The 23,137-nt window shown below is 40.1% G+C and overlaps 2 protein-coding genes across 2 annotated transcripts in view; both read right to left on the reverse strand.

Annotated features, from left to right (window-relative positions):
* Window positions 1–6,763, reverse strand: part of LOC133526440 (frizzled-4) — a 76,971-nt gene extending 70,208 nt beyond the window's left edge. Inside the window, exon 1 of the mRNA XM_061863072.1 lies at window positions 5,587–6,763. Within this exon, the coding sequence (XP_061719056.1) occupies window positions 5,587–6,494 (908 nt within the window). The 5' untranslated portion in view covers window positions 6,495–6,763. The remainder of the gene's footprint in view (window positions 1–5,586) is intronic.
* Window positions 6,764–6,897: 134 nt separating this feature from the next.
* LOC133526439 (ralBP1-associated Eps domain-containing protein 1) lies at window positions 6,898–22,950 on the reverse strand. The gene is made up of 5 exons (XM_061863070.1): window positions 22,149–22,950; window positions 21,653–22,063; window positions 16,417–16,573; window positions 13,806–13,977; window positions 6,898–13,336 (listed from the first exon to the last, which is right to left on the reverse strand). The coding sequence occupies exons 1-5, from the start codon at window positions 22,296–22,298 to the stop codon at window positions 12,085–12,087; spliced, it is 2,142 nt and encodes a 713-aa protein (XP_061719054.1). The 5' UTR covers window positions 22,299–22,950; the 3' UTR covers window positions 6,898–12,084.
* Window positions 22,951–23,137: the final 187 nt, after the last annotated feature.

Genomic DNA, 23,137 nt, shown 5'->3' on the forward strand with positions numbered 1-23,137 from the left:
GTCAGTTTTTTATAGTAAAACTCAATTACGCTACTTGGTTTGTATGAATTCGTGACATGATAAAAAAAGCTATAACCCCTAGGTACTCCCTAGAGTTATAGCTTTTTTCACAACCCATAATTCCCTCGGGAACAATATAGGTCTTTGTCCTTCAGTACACCTGCATGAAATAAGATCTTTTTCGAGAAAGTGTGATGAAAAATACCTTTCCCATTAAAGCAAAACTAATAAGTTTTAGCACCGCGCCACACCTGCACACCTCGCCTTAGCGTTAATTAGCTAACTAAAGGCAACAGGCTTAACGAATTACTCGAGTAAACTTCTACTTTGCGTAAATCTATGGAACCTACCTAACTGTGATATAATCAGTATGCATGTGCTAAAGCCAAGAAAGGAATGCTATGTATATTGATTCGGTCAGAGTAATTTTAATTAACGACACTGATTCCTAAATATATTAAAGTATAAAAATTGCTTTAATAAAGTGAGGGAACTTGGTTAAATTAAACCAAATTGCTATGCCTAAGTCTACATTTTACTAGTTCAAACCAAAACGGAATGCTAATATGCACTAAATTAGAGCCTGTTACACTACAACACTTCCGGCCCCGGAACAAGCTTTAAAATGAGTTATTAAAAATGTATCAAGCTCGTTAACCCTATTTCATTGTCTTTACGTCGCTTTAAGACTTTAAATTCCGAATCAGTTGCAGTTTGATCTTAGATTTAATTAGAGGTTTAGTAATCGATATCGAGGCGTGTTTTACGTAGCGACAACCCTATTAACAAGAATGCCGCCCGCTGCAGGGCGGGGCGCTTGTGGCGAGATTGCATCGGCAGCGCAAGGAAATTTAAAATAAACAACAAATTATGAAACGACCATAAGATTATACTGCACCACGTTTGTACCGCCAGCTTTCTGGTGTACTCGTTAATTTATAATAACACTCGCAAAATAATTACACGTACACGTACACGTAGACTGTAGAAACAATCAATTTCAAATGACAAATTGCTTTCCGTAATAATCAGGCGTGATTATTACTATTTTTATTGCAACATCAAAAATAATACGGTACAGAGCGAGAGACGTACCAATAATACTTTATTGCTTTTGCAGCGCAATAGTCTGAATGAAAATGATTTAAATTTCGTGATTTACGAAAGCTTATAGTAACAAAGAACATCATTTTAGAAATTTAAATCATATTCCGTTCCTTGGATTTTTACGTCTCATAGCAGCATGCGTCTTTACAAAAAGGGGATAACGTTATAAATAACAACAATTATGATAAATAACGTAATTTATAACAAGAGATGGTCTGATAAAGTTCTCATGATGTATTTGGTACGAGTTGCTTGTAGCGTGCTGCGCCGAGCGCATGAATACAAAACCAATTTGACGTTTCTCATTACTCAGTGACCACAATATGCGCTCGACTAACTAGTTCCGTGCACAGCGATCTGTTATTATGTTAATGGAGCTAGTTTAGAGGTTTCCTCCGACGACGCTCTGAGCTTCGCCCTGCACATTTGTAAACAAGAGCCGGCGTCTTTCATGTATCAATAAAACGCGATAACTGCCTGTAATTGAAGCTATAAGTCGACGAACTAGTTACGAGCATTGTTTCTGGGCCGGTGATCGAACATCAATCGCACGTATCGATTCGTGTTGAAATTCGCAATCAATAGCCCTACGTTCCGCTTCATTTATTCATTTTCTTAGAATAGGATATCAATTTCCGCGAGAGTATTTATCGGACGTTAAGTGTTAAAATACAAATTTCGTAAGTCCCACACATTCAAAATACAAACATCTAAACGGGGTATAATCGCTATCAATAGCAAGAGGTTGCTATGAAAGAACACCGCTATCACATAAATCTACATGAAATTATCATAACGAGTCGCTTTTGAAACTAAATTGTGGCATTCTAAGAAATTAAGACTGTCAGCCATAAAGTTGGTTTACAGCTCTCCGCGCCGTGTATTTCCTCGGAGCAGCCTATATTAATTAGGTGCTACAAAGCCCCGTTGATGAATTTAATATGGCTTGGACGCTTTAAATATGGCGCTGATCGGTGCAAAATAAATAAGGCTACTTATAGTTGAACTGAGAGCCAGCGTTATTGTTAATCAGTCTTTTAATTACAGCGCTACCGAAACTCGTTGATAGGATCTGTAATTAAGATCTAATCTCCGGCATAATTTATGTACATATTCTAGGTTAAAGTTAAAACTGATTGAATTTTAAGATCGTTCTGGCTTTGGGTATATCAACGAAGACTGAGTCTAGGCTAAACTGAGTTTATCGAGGAAAAGGACCTAAGTATATCAATATGTTTATATTTAGTACCAACCAAGTAACATGTTCAGTTATTAAGAACTTGACCAACTAGCAATGCCACCCCTATAATCATACAAAACGTGATTATGATTAAATATCAGCTGGTTGTAGACCTACAAACGAAAGGGTTTGTTTGTAATGGACGTCAATCAATTGTGTGGAGTAATTAGATGAAGCAATTTGTCGGAAATGCCGCACGATTGTCCCAAACGTATTCAGTTCCATCCAGGAAGGGTGGTAAGACCGACAATAGCTTAACGACTCTTTGCTTTGCATAATAGGTCATTTAGAGCCATTGACATATGAGGTCACTTGACATTTGATTAGTACTTTTTATCACCAACTGAAGTTTATAATAGACCCTACGAGTTGAAAATAATTATAAAGACAGTTAATGGTCTACTTTCCCGTAAAATTTAGTTTAAAAAACTATTACGTAGAGGCATTTAACAGTGTAAATGTTTCCAATTCGTAAGCAATTTGCACAGGTAATGAATTTCAAGACATTTTATAATACACAAAACGTCTCATTTAGCGAATGCCCTGCGGCGCGAGTGACACGAATTTCTGGAATGGCTGTGGTATGATCCTCAGAGAAAGATACCTTTTTTAAGCGGACTAAATTCTTTAAAGGTTTAAGATTAACTTGGATCTGATTTCATAATTGAAATTGGGTAGTTTTACAGTATTTGACTAATGATCTAAGCAGATTAATGTAGATAAACATAGCTACAACTTACACTAAAAGGGTTTACGCATTGAAAAACATGAAACAAGAGACGCAACAAAGTCTTGTTAAAACGAATCTTAAACCAATACCAATTTATGTAGAAAATGTTGAACAGTAAGTTTTTACGACAAACCACTTGTGGGTATCGAATTTACAAGGCACTCGGGACTCTCGCCATTGAATCTTGAATTGTACACCCTTACGAATTAAGCGCAATATTACTTTGAAACCATTTATGATGCAGAGGATCTCGCTTTTTCTGAATCCTCCATAACGACGTTCTATTTTAAGTAGATAGTGCGCATCTACACAAGACTACATTTTATGGGAGTGGATTTCAAACAGTGCTAATAAAATGTAGTTTTATAGCGAACATTCAACATTCTTCGAAGCTTAGACGTGTGAAATACGTCTCAAAAGACCTACAATAATTCTAAAAGTAATCTACTTAAACTACGACTCGTAGAAAATATTATATGACTAATTCTTCAGACTCTCCTAATCCTTTTGATCAATTCAATTCAATTTATTTATATCGGACCATGTCCATAGTGTTAGTGTATAGGTAGTTGTAACTTTTGTGGACACTCCTATCAACTAAATCCAACTATACTGGTGGTGGTATCAATGAGCCTATAGATATGTGAGCTGTGCAGCCTGTGCACCTACGCTACATAAACAGCCTCACAAGGTAAGGTGGTAAAAGGAAGAATCATCCCACACCGTGCGCCCGCGTCGCCTAGCGCGTGATTTATTGAACCTCGTTTATTTTATTTCCCAATTCGTTTTACTTTACGGCCCGATCTTGTTTTGGGAAACAGAAAAAGTGCTTTTCGACGAACAAGTTTGATTTATTCAAACTAACATTAACATTCCAAAGACAAACCGAGCTGAAAGCGTGCGTTATGAGTCAGAGAACTCTGAGAGCTTTAAATGTCCAACATTATACGATAGTTAATCAACGGAGTGTGAAACGGTACCTATATAAATAATGTTCGTTTAAAACAGGTTCTATAGGATCCCGAGACAAATACCAATGCATTTGTTCGTAACCGTTTGAAAGCATGACTTATTACCGAACAAACAATGCCAAGCCCGACTTGAGAGCCGCTGCAATTTACAAAACATTTTGTTTCGACAGAAGCTCATTTCCAGTATAAATTTAACTCCAGATTTAAAATTTTAAACCAACAATGCTAAGCAAAGGTCTTAGCTAAACTGGATATCTTGAGGTGAAGCGCTTAGTAAACTTACTAAAAACAGTTCAGTAGCCGGTCATATCGCTCTGCACTAAACGAGCTAAACTATGCTACCTATTCACTTTTAAATAGGTATAACATTGTTAGCTTCTACCGGCTTTGAACAATAAGGAGTATGTATCCTCTTTATGGTCCGTTATGTAATTATGCAGACTAAGTTCAGTTCGGATTAAAATAACAATAAGTAGGAACAAAAATAAGTGCATGGGCATTGTGCGATTGAGAGCATTTACCAAGGTGTTGGTCAACATGTTTCTTAAGTTAGTTATGACTTATGAGTTACTTATTTAAAATGTAATAATTAACAGGGGCGTAGCTACCGCCGTATCTGCCGTATCAATTATACGGGGCCCCCGGGCCACGGGGGCCCCCAACGTGCGTTTTTGTGAGAAATCTTTACCCTTCCTAAGGGCCCCCAAACAAATTTTTATACGGGGCCCCGCCAAGGCACGCTACGCCAATGATAATTAACCAATATTTTTTGGTTGATTCAATTAAATCTGCATGTCAGTTTACTTCATGGGATAAGTGTTTTTTTTCTGTGAGTGTTTAAATTCCATATCGTATAGATTTTTGGTTTGGAAACTAAGTACCTGGAAATGAACCGATATAGAAAGTTGTCATTTGTATCCAACAAAAGATTTGTCACTCAAAGCGCGCACGAGCCATTGTTAGCTCGACGGCTTTAGATGACAAGTGACGAAACATAATTGATTGGTGATAAAAGTCGGGGCTTCGGCCAAATAACACAATGGCCAGGTACCGGGGTGCGATCTCATTGTTGCGGCAGTGTTGGGACCTGTTTGTCTTGCAGTTTGTCGTTTGCAATTTTTTTGAGCATTGCCAATGTTTGTCCTTCGGAAATTCGGTTTTAGAAAAAAAATACAGATGGCGTATTCTAAGGTAGGTAATGATTTTTTTTATAGAGATTATTTACTTAGTTATTTAGGTAAGAGTAAAGAAAAACATTGTTTAGGTCGGGCAATCGTCAGATCTTTGCTTGTAGGTGATGTAGCTTTTGGGTTATAATGATCATGTTATGATGTCGAATAGCAAAAATCATAAGTACTGGAACTAGGAACCTATCGGTACCTGCCTACAAACTTAAGTACCTTTGTACAGTAAGCTGCAGAGAGAACTGACTCCTATGCATATAAATTGGTTTGCTGGGGGGGGGGGGGTAAATTATCTCTGCAGCAGCTTACTATTCATACCTACACTAAGGGTGGACAATGAATAATTGAACTCACCAAACAGATGCAGCGAGACCGAAGTAGTAGAGCAGTAGGAAGACGACTGCGCAGTTGGGGTTGGCGAGGCCGTCGTGCGCCAGCAGCAGGCGCGCCGGGGACGTGGAGTCCTTGGCGCAGCCCGCGGCCGCGCGGCCGGCAGCCGCCCGCACGCCCCAGCCCGCCGCGGCCGCGCACCGGCACAGCGCCACCAGCACCAGCGCCCGCTCGCCGGCGCCGCCGCGCTCGCCGCACGCCAGCTGGGCGCCCACGGCCGCCAGCGTGCAAGCGAAGCTCAGCGCCGCCCACGTCGCCAGCCAGACCTCGGCCGCCCGCCGCTCGCCGTTCTCCCACAACACTTCGGCGTCGCAGAACTGAGCGCAGCGCCCGGACCCGCGCACCCACACCCAGCTGTTGGGCTTGATCAACCGGCGGCACGCGCCGCGCCCGGTCGGGCTACCCAACCCGGACTCGGGGATGACACCGACGGGCGGCGCGCGCTCCCCGGGACCCTCCATGCACATATGCTCGTGATTATTCTCGGCGGGGAATAGGCTACAGTCCAGCTCGGCCGGCCAAGGGAAGCCGAACCCTCTCAGTACGGGGTAGCAGCGGGCGTAGACGCTCTCGCAGAGCCCTCGACACGGGCCAATGGGAAGCGCGACTTTGTCCGTACACATCGGCACGTATACCGCACACAAGAATAGGTGAAGCTGCGAGGAGCAGCCGTACTGCACGAGCGGACTGAAGGTCTGCAGTGTCACATCGGCGTCCGCCTGCAACGTGTGTCGCGCTAAGTTCGGCATGCCGGTCTGATTGTACCCTATATTCTTGCACATCGCCACTTTAATAGGTTCACATGTCCGCACGGACGCCTCGGAGGCGGCCCCGGTCACCACAGTCACTAAGAGAATCGCGAAGCACTTCATGTTGGAAGACGAGTTAGAATGTTTTCATTGTAGTCGGGAATGTTTACGCGCGCGGCACGGCTCGGCGCGGACGTACTCATGCGTCGACGGCTCGGGCCGGAGTGACGCGAGGGGCGGGAGCGGGAGGGCCGGCACGGGCACGGAACGAAACCCCGCTGAGAAGGGCCGCAGCCGCAGGTATGCGGTATCGTAAAACGATGGAAAGATTTTTGGGAATAAGAACTCTCGGACAGGACAAGTACGACTATTATAGTACGAGTGTGTCGCGTGCGTTGTGCGTTATCACTGTTATCAGTTATCACCGCGGCCGCGATGCGACTGTTTTATTTCAAAGACACGTATCGATTTTCTGATAAACTTGATAGTGAAGTATTTAGGGGATATATTAAGAGAAATACAAATAAAATTTTGAAATAAATTTATTGTACATATTTTACTACAATAATATTTAAGCATTACTGTATAAACTTTAAGAAACATATAAATAGGTAAATACAATGGTGAAAAGTACTTCAAAATTGGACCGAAATGTATTTCAGTGGGGTTATCAAGCTTCAGATATTGAGGATAGTAAAACGCGGAACGAGAAATTATATTTACAAGCGAGCGAGTCGCTCGGGACATTCCGTAAAACTAAAATAAATGATAAATACTTTTACAGTAATCTTATGATACAAATCGTTTTCACACAAATTCAATAAAATTGTACACTACGCTATAATTGTAATATATATCTTGTTTACAACAACTTTCGGCTGACCAAGGCGCTTACATTTCTATCTTCTCTAACCATTTAAACGCCGAACTTTAGTGATCTCTTGATAGTTCATTTTTACAATCCCTATACTAATGCATATTATACAACATTCACATTTTAACAACTTCGCGAGTTGATATTTATATAATATATATTTATACAATAGCTATAAGCGATACAGTAAGATATACAGAGGAATGCAATACATACAAGCGATGCTACACTACTCGATGACTTCAATGCAGCTGGTACCGTATACGAAGAATATACTGGTACGGACATAGGCATACTTATAGCGAACAACATACATTTGGCTGGCTGAATGTTAGGACGCAGGTTACTATGTTTGCATTTTAAATCCAACCCAAGAGAATTCCTAGTCATCCGATAGTAGATTTTAAAAGTTAATCTTTAACCCTAAAGTATACGTATATACGTAAAATGATTATATACTTTAGGAAAGACCTTTTAAGTGATTTTACTTTAAAAAAAATATTGGTTTGTCATTAAATAAGCCCTTGAATCACTTGTTTGATTTTACTGTACGGCGTTGATTAAGGAATACTAAGACGAGTAAAAATAGTATTAATTATTAACGTTGTAGCCGAAAATGTGACAGCTTAAAGAGATGGCGCTGTATAATGTGATAACTAGACTAGGGTGGTCAAGCACTAATCTTATGTAACCATACATCACAGTCTACTTTAACTGTCAATTAAGGTATTCTTTAAAATTATCTTTTGTCAGAAGTTTGACGAAAAGTCAAAAAGACTGTTAGTTTAAATGAAACCTAGAACCTAGTCATCCATCCAGCGACTACACCAAACCAACGTAAATGCTAACACTTCATTTTCACCAAAGATTTAGTAATTATAAAAGAGTTGTAAAGTCTGAGAACAAAGTCAAAAGTTTACGTTTGATAATCCAGTTACCACAAAATATGGCCGGCATGTCGTATATCATCATCTAGTTCAATTATCCAACTCGATGCACGATTTTTGCGAATACTTCAAAATTCTCTTAGAATTAATATTTGATTTACATTTAGCAAGCGTTAGTTACCGGCACTACTTAGACAATACGCGAATATAAAGCTATGCTCGGAAGGAACGGATAACAAATAGTGCACAACCTTAAACACAATTACATACTCGTACGAAGGCGATATGTTATTTCAATTTGGCGATCATTCCATAGAGAATAGTAAATAATAGACTGCTAATCCATATTAAGTTGCAAAGTGTTAGGGACAAATCTCGGTCTAGCGGGGATAGGGTTTGCAATCCGGATCCGAAATGTATAAAATTATCCGCGATCTTCCCATACATTTCGGATCCATAGTGCAAACCCTAAACGGGGACAACTTTAAGAGATTCTTAAGAGTTGCTTTATAGGTCCATATTGATAAACTTTGGAATAATACTACCGTTATGTAATCAATGAATCATAAAATATTATAATCGTGATTACAAAAATATGAACTAAATTCAATTCATTCATTTAATTCAATTCAATTCATTTAATTTTTAACTCTAGTTAGAGTTACTTGAATCAATATCAGATGTTGGTTATTTATAGTTTCGATACGAATAAATGAAAAATGTTTGCAAGTCTGTAATGAAAGAGCGGAAGCTTTTAATTAATAACGTTTGGATCGACAAGAAGTCATATTTATTATGATTTATTTATTCAGTTATTATGATTTAGAAATTTCTCGATTGCACTTGAATTGATACCTACTTATGAGTTTTTGCACCGTTAGACCGGGATATTGTTAGGGAAAGTCAAAACGATACCAGCACACGCCAAAGATTTATCTAATAGACCCAATTTTTTATGATATTTGACATAACATACAATAACTCTTCAAGCGCCAATTTTTATTTTATTTCAATTAATTAAATTTGAAATTTAAATGACATAATCGGTCGGAAGTCGACGGCCTACCACTCAGGCGGCTGCCACATCACAACTTTGCATAGCCAATGTTTTATATCGCACTGGGATATCTACAATTCTTTGAATTAACTCTATGCCTGAGGAAGGCAACTTCGTATGAAAATTAGCAATCTTTATTATTTTTTTACTCATATGGCTATGATTTTATTACTTATCTCAAATAACAATAAAATTTAAAGTACATACTTAATTTGTCCAAAAAACCAAATTCGAATAGTCTGTGGTAATTAAAATGGTTTAGTAAACATGTTGTGAATTTTGCATTTGATTTCCTTGTCGTTAATATTCAAGATTCCTATCGGAACTCTGCAAGCGGTTTAAGTTTTAACTACCTGTAATAATGAGTGTAAACAAGCAATGAGAAAGTAATTTAAACCTACAGAATTACATTTTGCTTGGTCATTAAACTTCATTGCATTTGAAATCAGAGATATAACTGAACATTTTACCGTCATGCCATTTTAACCCAGTAAGGTTGGGAATTGTTATATAATTATAATATATTAATTATATTATTCGTTTTAGATACAATAGATACATGTGACAGAAAAAGACCCAGTTACTCCCGAGGTTGGCCTTACGTAGTTAATACAGTTAGCAAAATCAAATACTCCCTCCATATAATTATTCATATATACTATTTCCCTGCCGCTGACTCTATTAAGTCTGTTACAATAAAATGACCAGTAAGCCGTCGTTTCCGCGGAACCGCGTACGAGGAAACTAAGAAATCAGAAATCATTGCATTTATTCGTGATAAACTATAACATACAAAAGTATAACAACATAACAAAAGAAAGAAACATAGAATAAATAAATAGTTTACCACGAAATGGTCCCGCCTCAGCATGAATGCTAACTCAAAAATCAGCGCTGATCTTCCGGCTAGACCATTTGTGGGTCACGAACGCAGCTGTACGACACGACGAAACTATTAAAAATAATTCCGGCACACGAGAGGCAAGGCTTTATGTATTTGTAATAAGGTCTAGAAAATAATTGTCAGTCAACTGTGACATCGATATAATCATACACAGAATAAATAAGAAGAATATTACTTTGTTAAGACCAAATATGTATTCAAAGCAAAATGGTAAACTAATTCATTCTTAAATCGCATGTATACCATAATATTATATTCTAATAGGTTGTTCGTGCGGTATACAATACAGTTCGAGCACGAAAAGCGTGGATTCGTTTCTTGAAAAGCGGGAGTGCATTAGGCCCTAGGGCGTAGGGGAGCTTCATTTTGCTTCTTCAAACTTCGTGTGCGAACTGTATAGCACCAAAGAGAATTGATTGCAATAGCGAGGTAAAGTCTAAGAAAAAAACGTGCCCCTTAGTTTGACATCGAAAACAGATGGCGCTGTACTGCGCCATATATTTTGCGGTCACTGAATTGTCAAACGTCAACTATTGACAATCAGAGTTACCGCAAAATGTATGGAGCTGTACAGCGCCATCTCGTTTACTTGTCAAATTCGAAGCACGAAATTGTCTTGGATTTTATGCATCTTACTCAATCAATGTATCTTGAAATCACTTATACATATAAACTAGCCAGATATGCAATTAAATGTATTAAGTCTTACATAATTTATAAAATAAAACATATACTGACGTTAGGTTTGTGACTAATAATGATAGTTAGTTATCATATTATACATAAATTACTAGGTTAGTCAAGGATCATTTTCACTTTTGAGATTAATATAAGCCGCCAGAGTATAAAATATCCATATATTTATATTAACATAATTTATACTATATGGGACTTAAATGGAGAAAAATGTGTGATTCAAGTATACAGCCTCTTAAAGCTACTTACATGCCGAAGCAAATGAGTATCGGGTAAAATTTGCCGATATATTGTTCAAAATGTAATCGAATACATATCGATTATCTCCGCTATACAATTTAAAATTATTAGGAATGGAATCAATTTTGTTTTTGTCTCGATGAGATAACGAAAACTATTCTAAATTATCGATATTTCGAGCTATCGATATACGTGACTGGGATACAATAAGTAAAATGCAAAAATATTCCCATAGTTTCTTGAGATTACATACATCAAATAATACAAAATGATTGATACAATAATAGCTGTTCATGGTAAATACATGATAGCTTTTTAGCTTTACTTCGCGTAGCAGGGTTTTCGACCGCTTGCCGGGCCACCTATCCTGTTATAAAATGTCCTTTAAATATTATTATAAAAGTATTCAAGCGTTCTGTCGATTCAACGTAGCAATATAAATATGTATCGATCAAACGCAGGTATCGTAAAAAAATATGTAGAAATTTGCCCTTTTTAATACATTAAACGTTTATTAAAACTAGGCACTTTTAAAACGTGTATAATCTTAAAACAGGATAGGTAGCTAGCCAGGACTATTGACTTTTATACAGTCTATCAAGTAAAAACGATCCATAAGCAGTATGCGATGTAAGCGTAAATCTTTCTTATGGCTTCGTGACACTGGCCGATCGCAGCATCTTACACATGAACTTATCCAAATTTATACCAAAGATATCATTCAAAAAAGGCCTGTGCATACCGAATGCGTGTGCGACTGTGCGTAGACGTGCGCGTTGTAATATACGGATCCTTACGAGAAACTCCACACCACGCGCACGTGCACATTTACGCACACGCAGCCGGTGTCTTTAGATATTTTTTTTGCGATAATCACCAATCGTTGCCCGATTAGTGATTTAAAAATGTACACTTCAAATTTACCCCATAGACAACGTGTACTTCGAAATAGGAATATATTTAAACGGTAAATTGCAACGTACGTCGGTCTCGTAGCTCAGCCATCGCCCACGTCAGGGGTGTCACCGGCGGGCGCGCGCGCCCCCCGCGGCCGGCTACACGGCGTCGCGGGGCTGCAGGCGCACTCGCAGCTGCTCCCGCTCGCGCGCCACGTCGGCCAGCTCGGCACACAGCGCGCGGCACACGCGGTGTAACACCGCATTCTGCTCCTGCAACGCTCGCACGCTCGGCTCCTCCGCCCCCACCGAGCCCTCCCGGCTAGGTTTCCGGTACACCTCGAACGCGCCGTGCATCTTCGGGGCGTCCTCTCTATTGTAGCCGAAGCCCTCGCCGTCGTAGTCCCCCCTCGGGGCGAAGGCGTCGGGCGGGAACGCGGGCTCGCCCTCGCTGCGCTGGTTGAGGAGGCGGCGCTGGGGCGGCGAGGCGGCGGCCGGCGACAGGCGCGGCGGCGGCGGCGGCTGCGGCGGCGGCGCGGGCGCGGCCTTGAAGCGGTTGAGGTCGAGCGAGCTGGAGCGCGCGTGGTGGCGCAGCGGGCGCGGCGGCGGCGGCGGCGGCGGCTCCTTCTTGGGCGCGTACTGCAGCGACGACGGGCCCTCGTCCGCGTGCACCGACGACTCGCGCGCCGGCGGCGGCGGCAGGGCTCCGGCGCTTTTTAGGGGCTTCTTCGGCTGCGGGCGCTGGATCGATTTGATTTCTTGTGGCGCTCCGTTGGGCGCGGGTTCGGCCGGTGGATTCAACCGCTTCGGACTCGCTAACTCAAAAGCGTGGGCGAAGTCGTCCCGCCTGGGTGAAGTGCTCGATCGGAGCTCCTCTCCGTGGGGTAGTGTTACGTCCGGAGTCACTCTTAACGCGACCGGGTGATATATCTTCGGATCCCGCTCTAGGGCGGACTTGTGGAAGTCGAAGTTTACCGGTTTAGGGCCGGGGCTCGAGACGCTCGAAGTCGGCGAGTCGACGAACTTCGTCCACTCTTTATTGTTCACTTGCGGATCGGGTTTCGGCGGGGTGAGGGAGGGCCCGCGGTCGTCGGGTTTCGGTTTCGCTTCGTACGGATCGGGAGCTTCGGTTTTAGGCGCGAAGTTAAAATCGGCGGAGGTCCCGGACCCGAACATGTCGGCCCCTAGGTCTACTAGATCTGTAGTAGGTTGGGAATACCTTGGGTCTCCTTTGGGGGCCAGGGCGGGGGGCAGGGTGGAGGGGACGGGCGCTCCGGCACGCCGCAGGACTATTAGGTGCATGGCGATGCTAAACTCTTCCAAGGAAAGCATGCCGTCCTTGTTGATGTCGGACAGTTGCCATATCTTGCGTAGGTCTGGCACGGATAGTCGGGATTTTTCGAAGAACAACCTGGAGAAAAGAAAACAAAACATCTTACTACAGTGATCACATAAAATCTGGAAACCACATGCATCACTGTTGTCTGCCCACCGCTAAACACTAGGATCGAATCACGTATTTCTTTATATCGTGCATTTATTGCACGATTCGTACTCCTACATATGTAAAAACGCTTTGAAGCGAAATATTGCGTCTGTTGCGGAGCACCCTTGTCCCCCCGTCCCTCTCACACGAGTGTCGTCTCTCTCACCTAGCAGTGTGGCAGGACAGCAGCCCGCGCTCAGACCGCAGCTGCGCGAGCTGTGCCGCTTAATGCTGTGCTTGTTCGTTGCTGACAATGCTGATGCTCCACGCGTCGCTTGTCCCCCCTCCGTCCCTCTCACACAAGTGCCGTCTCTCTCACCTGGCAGTGACGCCGGACAGCAGCCCCCGCTCGTTGCTGATGTTGTCCCTCACACACGAGTGCCGTCTCTCTCACCTGGCAGTGTGGCCGGACAGCAGCCCGCGCTCAGGCCGCAGCTGCGCAAACTGGGAAGCATAATGCTGCGCTTGTTCGTTGCTGATGCCCCAGGCGTCGCTCGTCGCCTCTTCTCCTTCTGGCTCGCCTTCTTCTTCGGATGAATGTCGGTCGGATGATTCCTCCTCCGTGCCTGTAAACAAGTAGGGAAAGATTAAAAAAATAATAGAAAACGTTTTCAGTCATAATATAACCTAAGTAAATGTGAGCAGAGGGTAGCTAATGTAAAAGTGTAGGTAGAATTTCGGGCCGTTAGAGAAGTAATTCTGTCGATATAGATTCTATAATAACACTTAACTTATGGACTACATCTTTTGTTAACCAAATTGCGAGGTCTATGTCTAATTCTTAATTAAGTTCCATGGAAGTTAAATTGGACGCATTTAAATTGAAAATTCAAAGAGTTGAACAGAGAACCAAAGTTTCGTGATAAAATAATTTTCAATTACTTTGGTAGATACCCAAGCGTCTTAACAATTGATTACAATTGTTATTAAATTAGCAATAGGACTGGGTACCAATCCAAATATTTGCTTTCGATTCAACGGCGAGCAACATTACTTAACATGTATGGCCTCGATACTTGTTGAATGTTGACATAGACAATCCCAATAAGTGGATTTACAATAACACTGCAAACCAATTATAATCGCGTTACATTTTTATGCAAACAAAACATTGCTGCCAGTTTTCAACAAGTGCTATTTCCTCGTTATCTGCCAGTTACTAATTTGATTAGATGAATCAAATTAGAGGCCGCGAGATAACGCGAAACGAACATAACAATAATTAACGGTGCCGAAACCAGGTCTATTTTAACAAAGGTTGATTCACACAATAAAAATTAAGTACCTATTGTAACGACTCAAACTATAAAGGTTACAACACGTTGTCTAAACAAAATTATACATAATATACATTATCTAATGGGAAATTTTTCATATAGATAGACTGGCAGAAAAAATTGTCATAAAGAACAAAGAAAATTATATTCATCCCTCTCTTTTAGGTGCTTATGCAGTTGTTTACCTTACGTTGGACATTTCACACCGTTAGTATTGACAACCAAATTATACTTCGAGTCAGGTCATAATGCAATCTCTTTTACTCTTGGTTGGTCTTAACAAGGGTAAACGAGATAGCATTATGATATCACTCGCCAGTTAGTTTTGCGGCAAGTAAAGCTTGAACCCTAAAGTCTGTGACCGTACTAGCGTAAGACCAAGACAGTATGGTTGAAATGAGACAGTCCCTAGCAAAACCATAATTGTTAAATTAACTAGGTGTAATATTTCAAGCACCCGTCGTTGAAAAGCGAGCGAGATCTCTTGAAAACGACTCTATTGTTAAGACAATAAGAACCACACAGAATGTCGAGCACGTGTTTCGGTGTAGCTAATTCTAATGCAGACTGTATAGTCAATGCGTCATGGCATAACAAGTAATCCTAATCTAGCACCCAGACTATTTTTGTGACCTTCCTAATCTCGGTATAACCGATCAACATCGGTTTAGTCTGTGGTTTTCCTTGTATTTTGTAAATTTATTAAAACTTTAATGCGGTTAAGCAATAAAAGCGATAAGAAACCGCATTGACGTCCAAATGTGAGTCGGGAACAGATAGAACTCTAAAATAAGAATGTTCTTGTTATATTACTTGACAATTATGTATCTTGCAGTCAATATTTTTTAAAAGACTTCCATGATTCTTTGATAGTTGTCTACTAGATGTTTTATCAATGATGTAGGTGAGGCATGTGTACAATTAGATAGCGTTATCACTTATCAGTAATTATATGCACTTCAAAAGACGTTTCTCTAAAAAACACTGAAATGGAAAATTAAGAAAGTAATTTATAATTTTTTTTTTTATATTTATTGTTACTGTAGTGGTCAAATTTTAACTGTCTACCTATGACCATTCCTGAGTTTCATTGCAGCCTGCTGACAGACAGATAAAACGATAAACAGACCCGTTGGGTATCAAACTAAAGTATGTTTATAAAATATCATAATTTATAAATAAATATTTTGAAGGCAATCTTACACAGATCAACCAAGCCCCAAACTAAACAAAGCTTGTACTATGGGTCACAGGCGACGTATACATACGTATATAGATAAATACATACTTATATACATAGAAAACACCCATGACTCAGGAACATCGGCTTTTTAGGCAGGGTCACAACTCACTAGGCCAGACTGGTCGTCATTTATTTTATGATATGATGATTTTACTAATTATGTATCTGATTTCAACAAGCATACTTGAAATGATTGCCGTGATATCAAGCGAATGTTTCTCTGATAGAAATGACGAGTTCCGACTGCTTCTAGTAAATAAATAGTATGACAGCCTTTGTTGGACAAACACAGAAGGTTGTAAATGTATTCACTTTTTACAGTACCAGATAGCCAATAGCAAATTAGGTTGCGATTTTAAGACATGACGAAACAATGTATCAAATGTATGATCTCATTACAGTAGTGACATCATCACTGCGTGACAAAACTCCTTTTGTTTTGTCATTAAGGATTTAAATTGAAAAATAGCTAGAACAAGACATACCCAATAGCCTAGTATGTTCCTCGCCAGTGTTGGCGGGCCACACACCGCGGCCGGTGGCGCTGTGCTCCCACACTGGATGCACCCGCTCCGCTACACTGTTGGTTGGTGTCGGACTTTCACTGGCTGTGCTCCATGGTGATCCGTTTTTACCTCGTCGCTGGAAAAATAAGTAAATTTACCATTACTAAATATAATTAGTAGCACTATATGAATAAATCTGAATCTGAACGTAATCTAAGTTTTCCATAGGTTCCAAGATTTAAGAAATCCGTAGCTATCAGTTTATTATTATTATTCGTATGTCTTTCCCATCACGGAACAATAGTGTTCCGGACCTTCGGGAGGCGAGCGCGGAGCCGAAGTCAACACGTAGAGCCCTTTTGACACTTTAATGAAATGTAAGGGGTACACCGAGCGGATGCTGCCCTTGCCCGTGTCATGGGACGCACGCAAAGGCAGCACCCGCCAGGATGTAAGGACTATTGAGAGTTGATGGAATCTTAAATGAACTAGGTTATTGGGTGAAAGTGAAGAACTAAGTAGGCCAGCCCATAGGCCAGTTATGGGATAAAAAACCGGACGCCTGCCTAATAAAACAGTATGCAATTTTATTTCCGGCTGACGGTGACTCGCCCTCACAAGATGGGCCCCCACAAAAAGCGACAGCAAGGATGGTTAAAGGGCAACACTGTGAGCGGCTCAGAGGTGTTCCAGAGGTGTGTGCTGCTTTTTACCCTGTGGCTATTAACTCGCGTCTTATGCATATTTCACTTCCAACCCTGGAGCTTATAGCTGTAACGCAGTGGTTCCTAACTTTTCAGTCCTGCCTGTCACTCCTAAGACTAACTAGGGATCCTGATTTTACCCCTCCTCCCAATAATCATCAATAGTCTTTCTTATAATCCTCTTCTTCTTTGATTAAGCTTATTACGTAACGGACGGTTACGGTTTACAGTTTAATTTTAATATTTTCAATTCTACTTAATGTTTGGCTAACACTGGTATAAGACTGGAAAATTATAACACTAAGTAACATGAGTCTAACTTATTGTTTAAAAGCCACTTGTCCAATCTGTTTTAAACACATCAGCACATGTTTTGGATAAATTACAGGAAAAATGTTAAACAGGACAGCAAGGATGTTTTAAACATTTGTTAAAAAATGGAATCACATAATTTAAAATGACTAGTCATGGTGGCAAACCTTAACTGTTTCATCAGCCATGTAGCCCATGATATTATATACTGTGGGCCAATTAAACCCAACAAATTTTAACCACACATTCCTTTCCCATTTCCCAGCAAACAATGTTTTATGAGTTTTGGAAAATACGCCAAAAATATTTTTTTATTGAAAAAAAATGATACTTTTTTTGCGGTTTCTGCACACTACACGTTATTTATTTTTACAACTTGGTGAAAAAATCTTTACAACTAATAAGTAGTTTATTTTATTTTACTAAAAGATAAAAATTGTGAGTTTACTTTAAAGTTACACTATGACGTGTGTTACTGACGTCAAGATACACTATGACGTGTTTTGGTCAGATCACTTCCCTTTGGAAATAGTATGTAATTTAAGTAAAAATATAGCTAAAACTAATTTGCAGAGTGTAGATCTGGGAAATGACAATCCGAGGGGTATAATATGGGGTGAAAGGGAGCTACCTCAGATAAACGAGTATCGAAAGATTTGTAACGATAAATTAAAATATATTGATTTTCCTAATGAACTAGTACAATGCTGTGATAATGATAATGTTTGCAATAATGCTGATCATAGGACTATCATAAACAACATGTATGAGTCTATTATAGTGATACTTAAAGAGGCCTCAGTTGTCAGTTGTCATACAAAACATCACAGAGCGGGTCGTATTACGGGCTGGAATAAACACGTCAGGGGGGCTCACCAGAGGGCGCGAGTATGTTTTCAGGAATGGTGCAGGTCCGGTAAGCCTAAGTCGGGCCGACTATATGAGGAGATGTGCCTTTCTAGAAAACATTTTAAAGCTAAACTTAAGTACTGTCAAAATAAGAAAGACCAGATAAAGATGGATATTATTGCCTCACATCATAAATCTAAGAACTTTGTACAGTTTTGGAAATCGACAAACAGGATGAACCCTAAGGTGAGCCTTCCGGTAAGTGTTGACAGTGTTAGTGAGCCGAGTGATATCGCAAACCTCTTTAGGAACCAGTTCAAAGTGGAACCTCTGAAGGTGGATGGGCGGCTGCCGGTGCTCGATGCTGGGACTCGTGGGGATGGTACCCTAATCGGAATTACACCAGCGGAAATATCCAAGGTTGTACGGCAAATGACGAGAGGTAAGTCACCCGGACACGATGGTCTTAGCATCGAGCATCTGCAACATGCGGGTGTTCATCTTCCCAGGGTTCTTGCGATGTTCTACACATGCTGTATTCGCCACAACTACTTGCCTGAAGACCTCATGAAAACCATTGTGGTGCCCATTATAAAAAATAGGACTGGTGATGCCTCCGACAAGTCCAACTATAGACCAATCTCGCTGGCAACTATACTGGCGAAGGTATTGGACAGTGTGCTTAACACGTATCTGAATAGACATATCAACCTACATGATGCCCAGTTCGGGTTTCGACCCGGACTTTCAACTGAATCGGCTATACTGTGTCTCAAGCATACTGTTCAATACTACACTAAGCGGAACACGCCAGTTTTTGCATGTTTTTTGGACTTGTCGAAGGCATTTGACCTTGTATCTTATAAGTTGTTATGGCACAAGTTGCGCAGCGGGACTGGTTTACCAGTTGAGTTAACAAATATGTTTGAGTATTGGTATGATCATCAAATAAATATTGTGAGATGGGCTGGGGCATACTCAGACCCATATAAAATGAAATGTGGTGTGAGACAGGGCGGATTGACGTCACCCACACTTTTTAATCTGTATGTAAATGGGTTGATTGAGGAGCTCAGCAGCGCTGGTGTAGGTTGTTCAGTGGACGGCAGTTTTGTTAATAATATTAGCTATGCCGACGATATGGTGCTGCTGAGCCCCTCAATAAACGCATTAAAAGTCTTGCTGGGTATATGTGAGAGATACTCTGTGGCCCACGGGCTCAAATATAATGTCAAGAAGAGTGAGATCTTAGTCTTTAAGTCTGGTACTAAAACGTATTCTATACCACCTATTAACCTAGACGGTTCTCCTCTTCAGACAGTTACAAAATTTAAATATTTGGGCCATTGGGTCACAGACACTCTAAAAGATAATGAAGACCTGGAGAGGGAACGCAGAGCACTATCGGTTAGGGGTAACATGTTGTCACGCAGGTTTGCTCGCTGTTCCCGTGAGGTAAAAATTACATTATTTAAAACCTACTGCCAAAACCTGTACACGTGCAACCTGTGGAGCAACTACACCCAAAAAACCTTTAGTGCTCTGCGTGTCCAGTACAACAACGCTTTCAGGGGTTTATTGGGGCTGCCCTGGCGCTGCAGCGCGTCAGCAATGTTCGCTGAGTGGAGCACAGACGGTTTCCACGCAGTGCTGCGTAAGAGGGTGGCGTCCCTGTGGGACCGCGTGCGGGGCAGCACCAACACTCTCCTGAGGGTGATTGCGGAAAGGGTGGACAGCCCTCTTATAACTCACTGGATGACAATGCATGTTAGATCCAATGAGCATTATGTGTTCCACTAACATTAATGTTAACTTTATTTTTAAGATTTTTCTTGTTATTTTACTAACACAGTCTTGTAGACAAAAATATGGATACTTGGTGTCTGAATTAAATATTTTCATTTTCATTTTTTCATTTAAAACTATAACCCTTTAACAGGCAAACTTTGATACGAGTATGTATTCTTTGAATATGGCAAAAATGACCACCCTATAACAATCATTTTAAACTTCATTTCAAAATGACAGGCTTAATATTGGAAACATCATTTCTGATACTCATCTGCCTGTTAAAAGGTTAATGTCTATCAGTATGTATATCTAAACAAAATCACATTATTACAGAAACAAATTTCACAAACAATTTCAGTATCTCTAAAACAAGACCAATTTCAGAAAACTTTGTATGCGTAATTCCATGAAACTGTAACATCAGTTACCAATTCATTTGTGTGTTCTTACATTAATTAAGCAAATTTAAGTGTCTGTATGTCTGGCGTAGCTCTACAGGTAGATATCTGGATACTTAAATTTGCTTAATTAATGTAAGAACACACGAAAGAATTGGTAACTGACATTACAGGGTTGTGGAATTACCCATATGACATTTTAGTCTCTAAATCAGCGGTTAAGAATACAACTTTTTAAATCTGTTGTTTAATTGGCCCAGTATATAATAGCACTTACTTTAATTACTATCTATAAGATTGAATAAACATTTATTAACAAACTCAGTGTGATTATCATCAACTCAACTCAGTGTATAACAAGATTTTATAACATGGGATTCCCCTACTCATATGCATACTAATTTTATACACTAATGCACACATGTATATGTAAACATTTATGATTGAGTGAGTGTGAGATAAAAAGAAGGAGAAACTGTTCTAGTGTTTCAATATAGACTAGTCTATTTTCTTCTCTCATAATTGATATGAAAATGCTCCATTTAGGTTACAAACACAAAGCATCAATATGATTTATTATGCATCATTGGTTAACCAATAAGCAGATTGCAAGGTCAGGCAGATAAATCAGCAAATGACATGCTTGCTGAATAGGTGATTCATTCTTGTTTATATGGTAATTAAAAATTGCGCATGTTGCTCTGTGGGGAAATAAACAAATAAAAATAATGATCATAAGGCGGGTCCACACAGAGCGAGCATACGCGTGAGGCAATTTCCTCATGCACAAACCAGCCAGTGTAGACGTGCCTCGGCCAAGGCGGCATGCTCAGACTCGCTCTGTGGGAACCCGCTTATATGTACTTTTTGTATGTATTGAAAACAAAAGTTTTCCAGGTACATTGAACTCTTCAAGTGGCATTATAAGTCATCTTTGAATTGTTTGAATGTTGATTTTATTTCAATTAATCAAATTTCTAATTTAAATGACATTGTCAATCGGGAGCCGACGGCTTACCACTTCAAGGGATTATGGGTGATCATCATAAATAAGAATTTATTTTATAATGTAGTAAAATTTGTAGCTAATTATCTGAGAATTTTATAACAGTGGGCTTGGATAAGTTAAAAAGTGAAATGATTGTAAAAGTATCTACTTACCCCATGTGTATCTGACCTCTGTGACATTGTTTCAGACTCCATTTCCGAGTCAGTGCTTAGAGCTTCCGTGTTATCATGAGACAGGGTTTGTGGCACATCACTATCAGACAAATTGGACTGTAATCTTATGGGTTCATATGATCCAATGTTACTGGTAAAATTCCTTTCTCTCTTAGGGATATGTTGTTCCTTAGGTGAATTAGATAATTGTATTAAGTCTGCGCTAGCCTCGGAATTAAGTGCCCACGTAAACCTTGGCAGGGGCAGATCCAGGGGAGTGGACAGAAGTTCAGGCTTCAATGCTACATTTGTTTGATGAGCTGCTATTAATTTTAAAGTAGAATAAAACTGTTTTCTGTTCATATGATTCAGCGATGCTGAGTTACTAGGTGCCACGCTTATATCCATGATCTGTAACATATAATTAAGTGTCCATAGTAGCACCACACAATTATTGTATTATTATTCCAAACGTGTAAAGTATTGAATATATTACCTGTTTTAGGATATCGTTAGGTACATTAGATGATCTAAATAGTTCCGTTGCTTTCAAAATTGGTATTTTCCCATTCGATTCCTCGTCACAACATAAAAACAAATCACCGAAATATCTCATTTCGGTTTCTGTCAAATTGAGATCCTCCATTATATCAAAAACAACACAGTTTAGTTAGCTTATACACAATTTATTAAGTTAACAGTAAAGTAGGCAATCAGACGATCCATTATCTGTTAATGTACACCATATTTATGCAAGAAATAAAAAATTCTAAACTTGTTCATCACACAAATTTACACGAAGCAGACGAATTTGTCAGTGACAGCTGCCGACGGACGACGTGCGGCCATCATAATTAGTGATGTCCAATATATGTGATGTCAGGTTTTATACGATACATTACCGGTTTTTATTTTTTTTACTTGATACTAGTAAAAAGTTGACAAATCATAGCTAGCAACATTTCAGATGATTTCAGCAAATAAGTTACGTTAGCCGCCTGAAAAAAGATAAAACAATTTTAGTGCCATCTGTATTATAGTCTGTCAAGCCATTTCCGTCAGTAGAAAAGCGGCTTATTTAAAAAATCTAGGCGCGAAAGGTTATCGTCCCATAGAAAATCTGAATTTCGCGCCTTTTTCTTCTGACAAACTTGTTTCACCGGCTATACAACATAGAAAAAAAATATTTCCAAAACTAGCACTCCTTAAAAATTATTTTATATTTTTATCTGTGGCTTTAAGAATAAAAAGCGGCCAAGTGCGAGTCAGACTCGCCCTTGAAGGGTTCCGTACCATTTATGACGTATTAAAAAAAAACTACTCAGTAGATCTCGTTCAAACTAATTTTCGCTGGAAGTTTGCAGCGCTCCGTAGCGTAGCGTAGTCGTCTCTGTCTATCACTCTTCCATATTAGTGCGACTGTGACAGTTGCGTTTCGTTCGCCACGGAGCGTGAACGATAGGCACGTTCGCTACGCGAGCTGTT

The sequence above is a fragment of the Cydia pomonella genome, chromosome 16 (genome assembly GCF_033807575.1).
Source record: "Cydia pomonella isolate Wapato2018A chromosome 16, ilCydPomo1, whole genome shotgun sequence".
In the NCBI taxonomy this organism is placed as follows: domain Eukaryota; kingdom Metazoa; phylum Arthropoda; class Insecta; order Lepidoptera; family Tortricidae; genus Cydia; species Cydia pomonella.

Excerpts from the sequence above, each read along its gene's own strand:
- LOC133526439 (XM_061863070.1), bottom strand. The coding sequence starts at position 22,298 with ATGGAGGATCTCAATTTGACAGAAACCGAAATGAGATATTTCGGTGAT. Across the intron at positions 22,064-22,148 it reads CTAACGATATCCTAAAACAG|ATCATGGATATAAGCGTGGC; the intron begins GTAATATATTCA and ends TATATGTTACAG. Across the intron at positions 13,978-16,416 it reads GGAACATACTAGGCTATTGG|GCACGGAGGAGGAATCATCC; the intron begins GTATGTCTTGTT and ends ACTTGTTTACAG.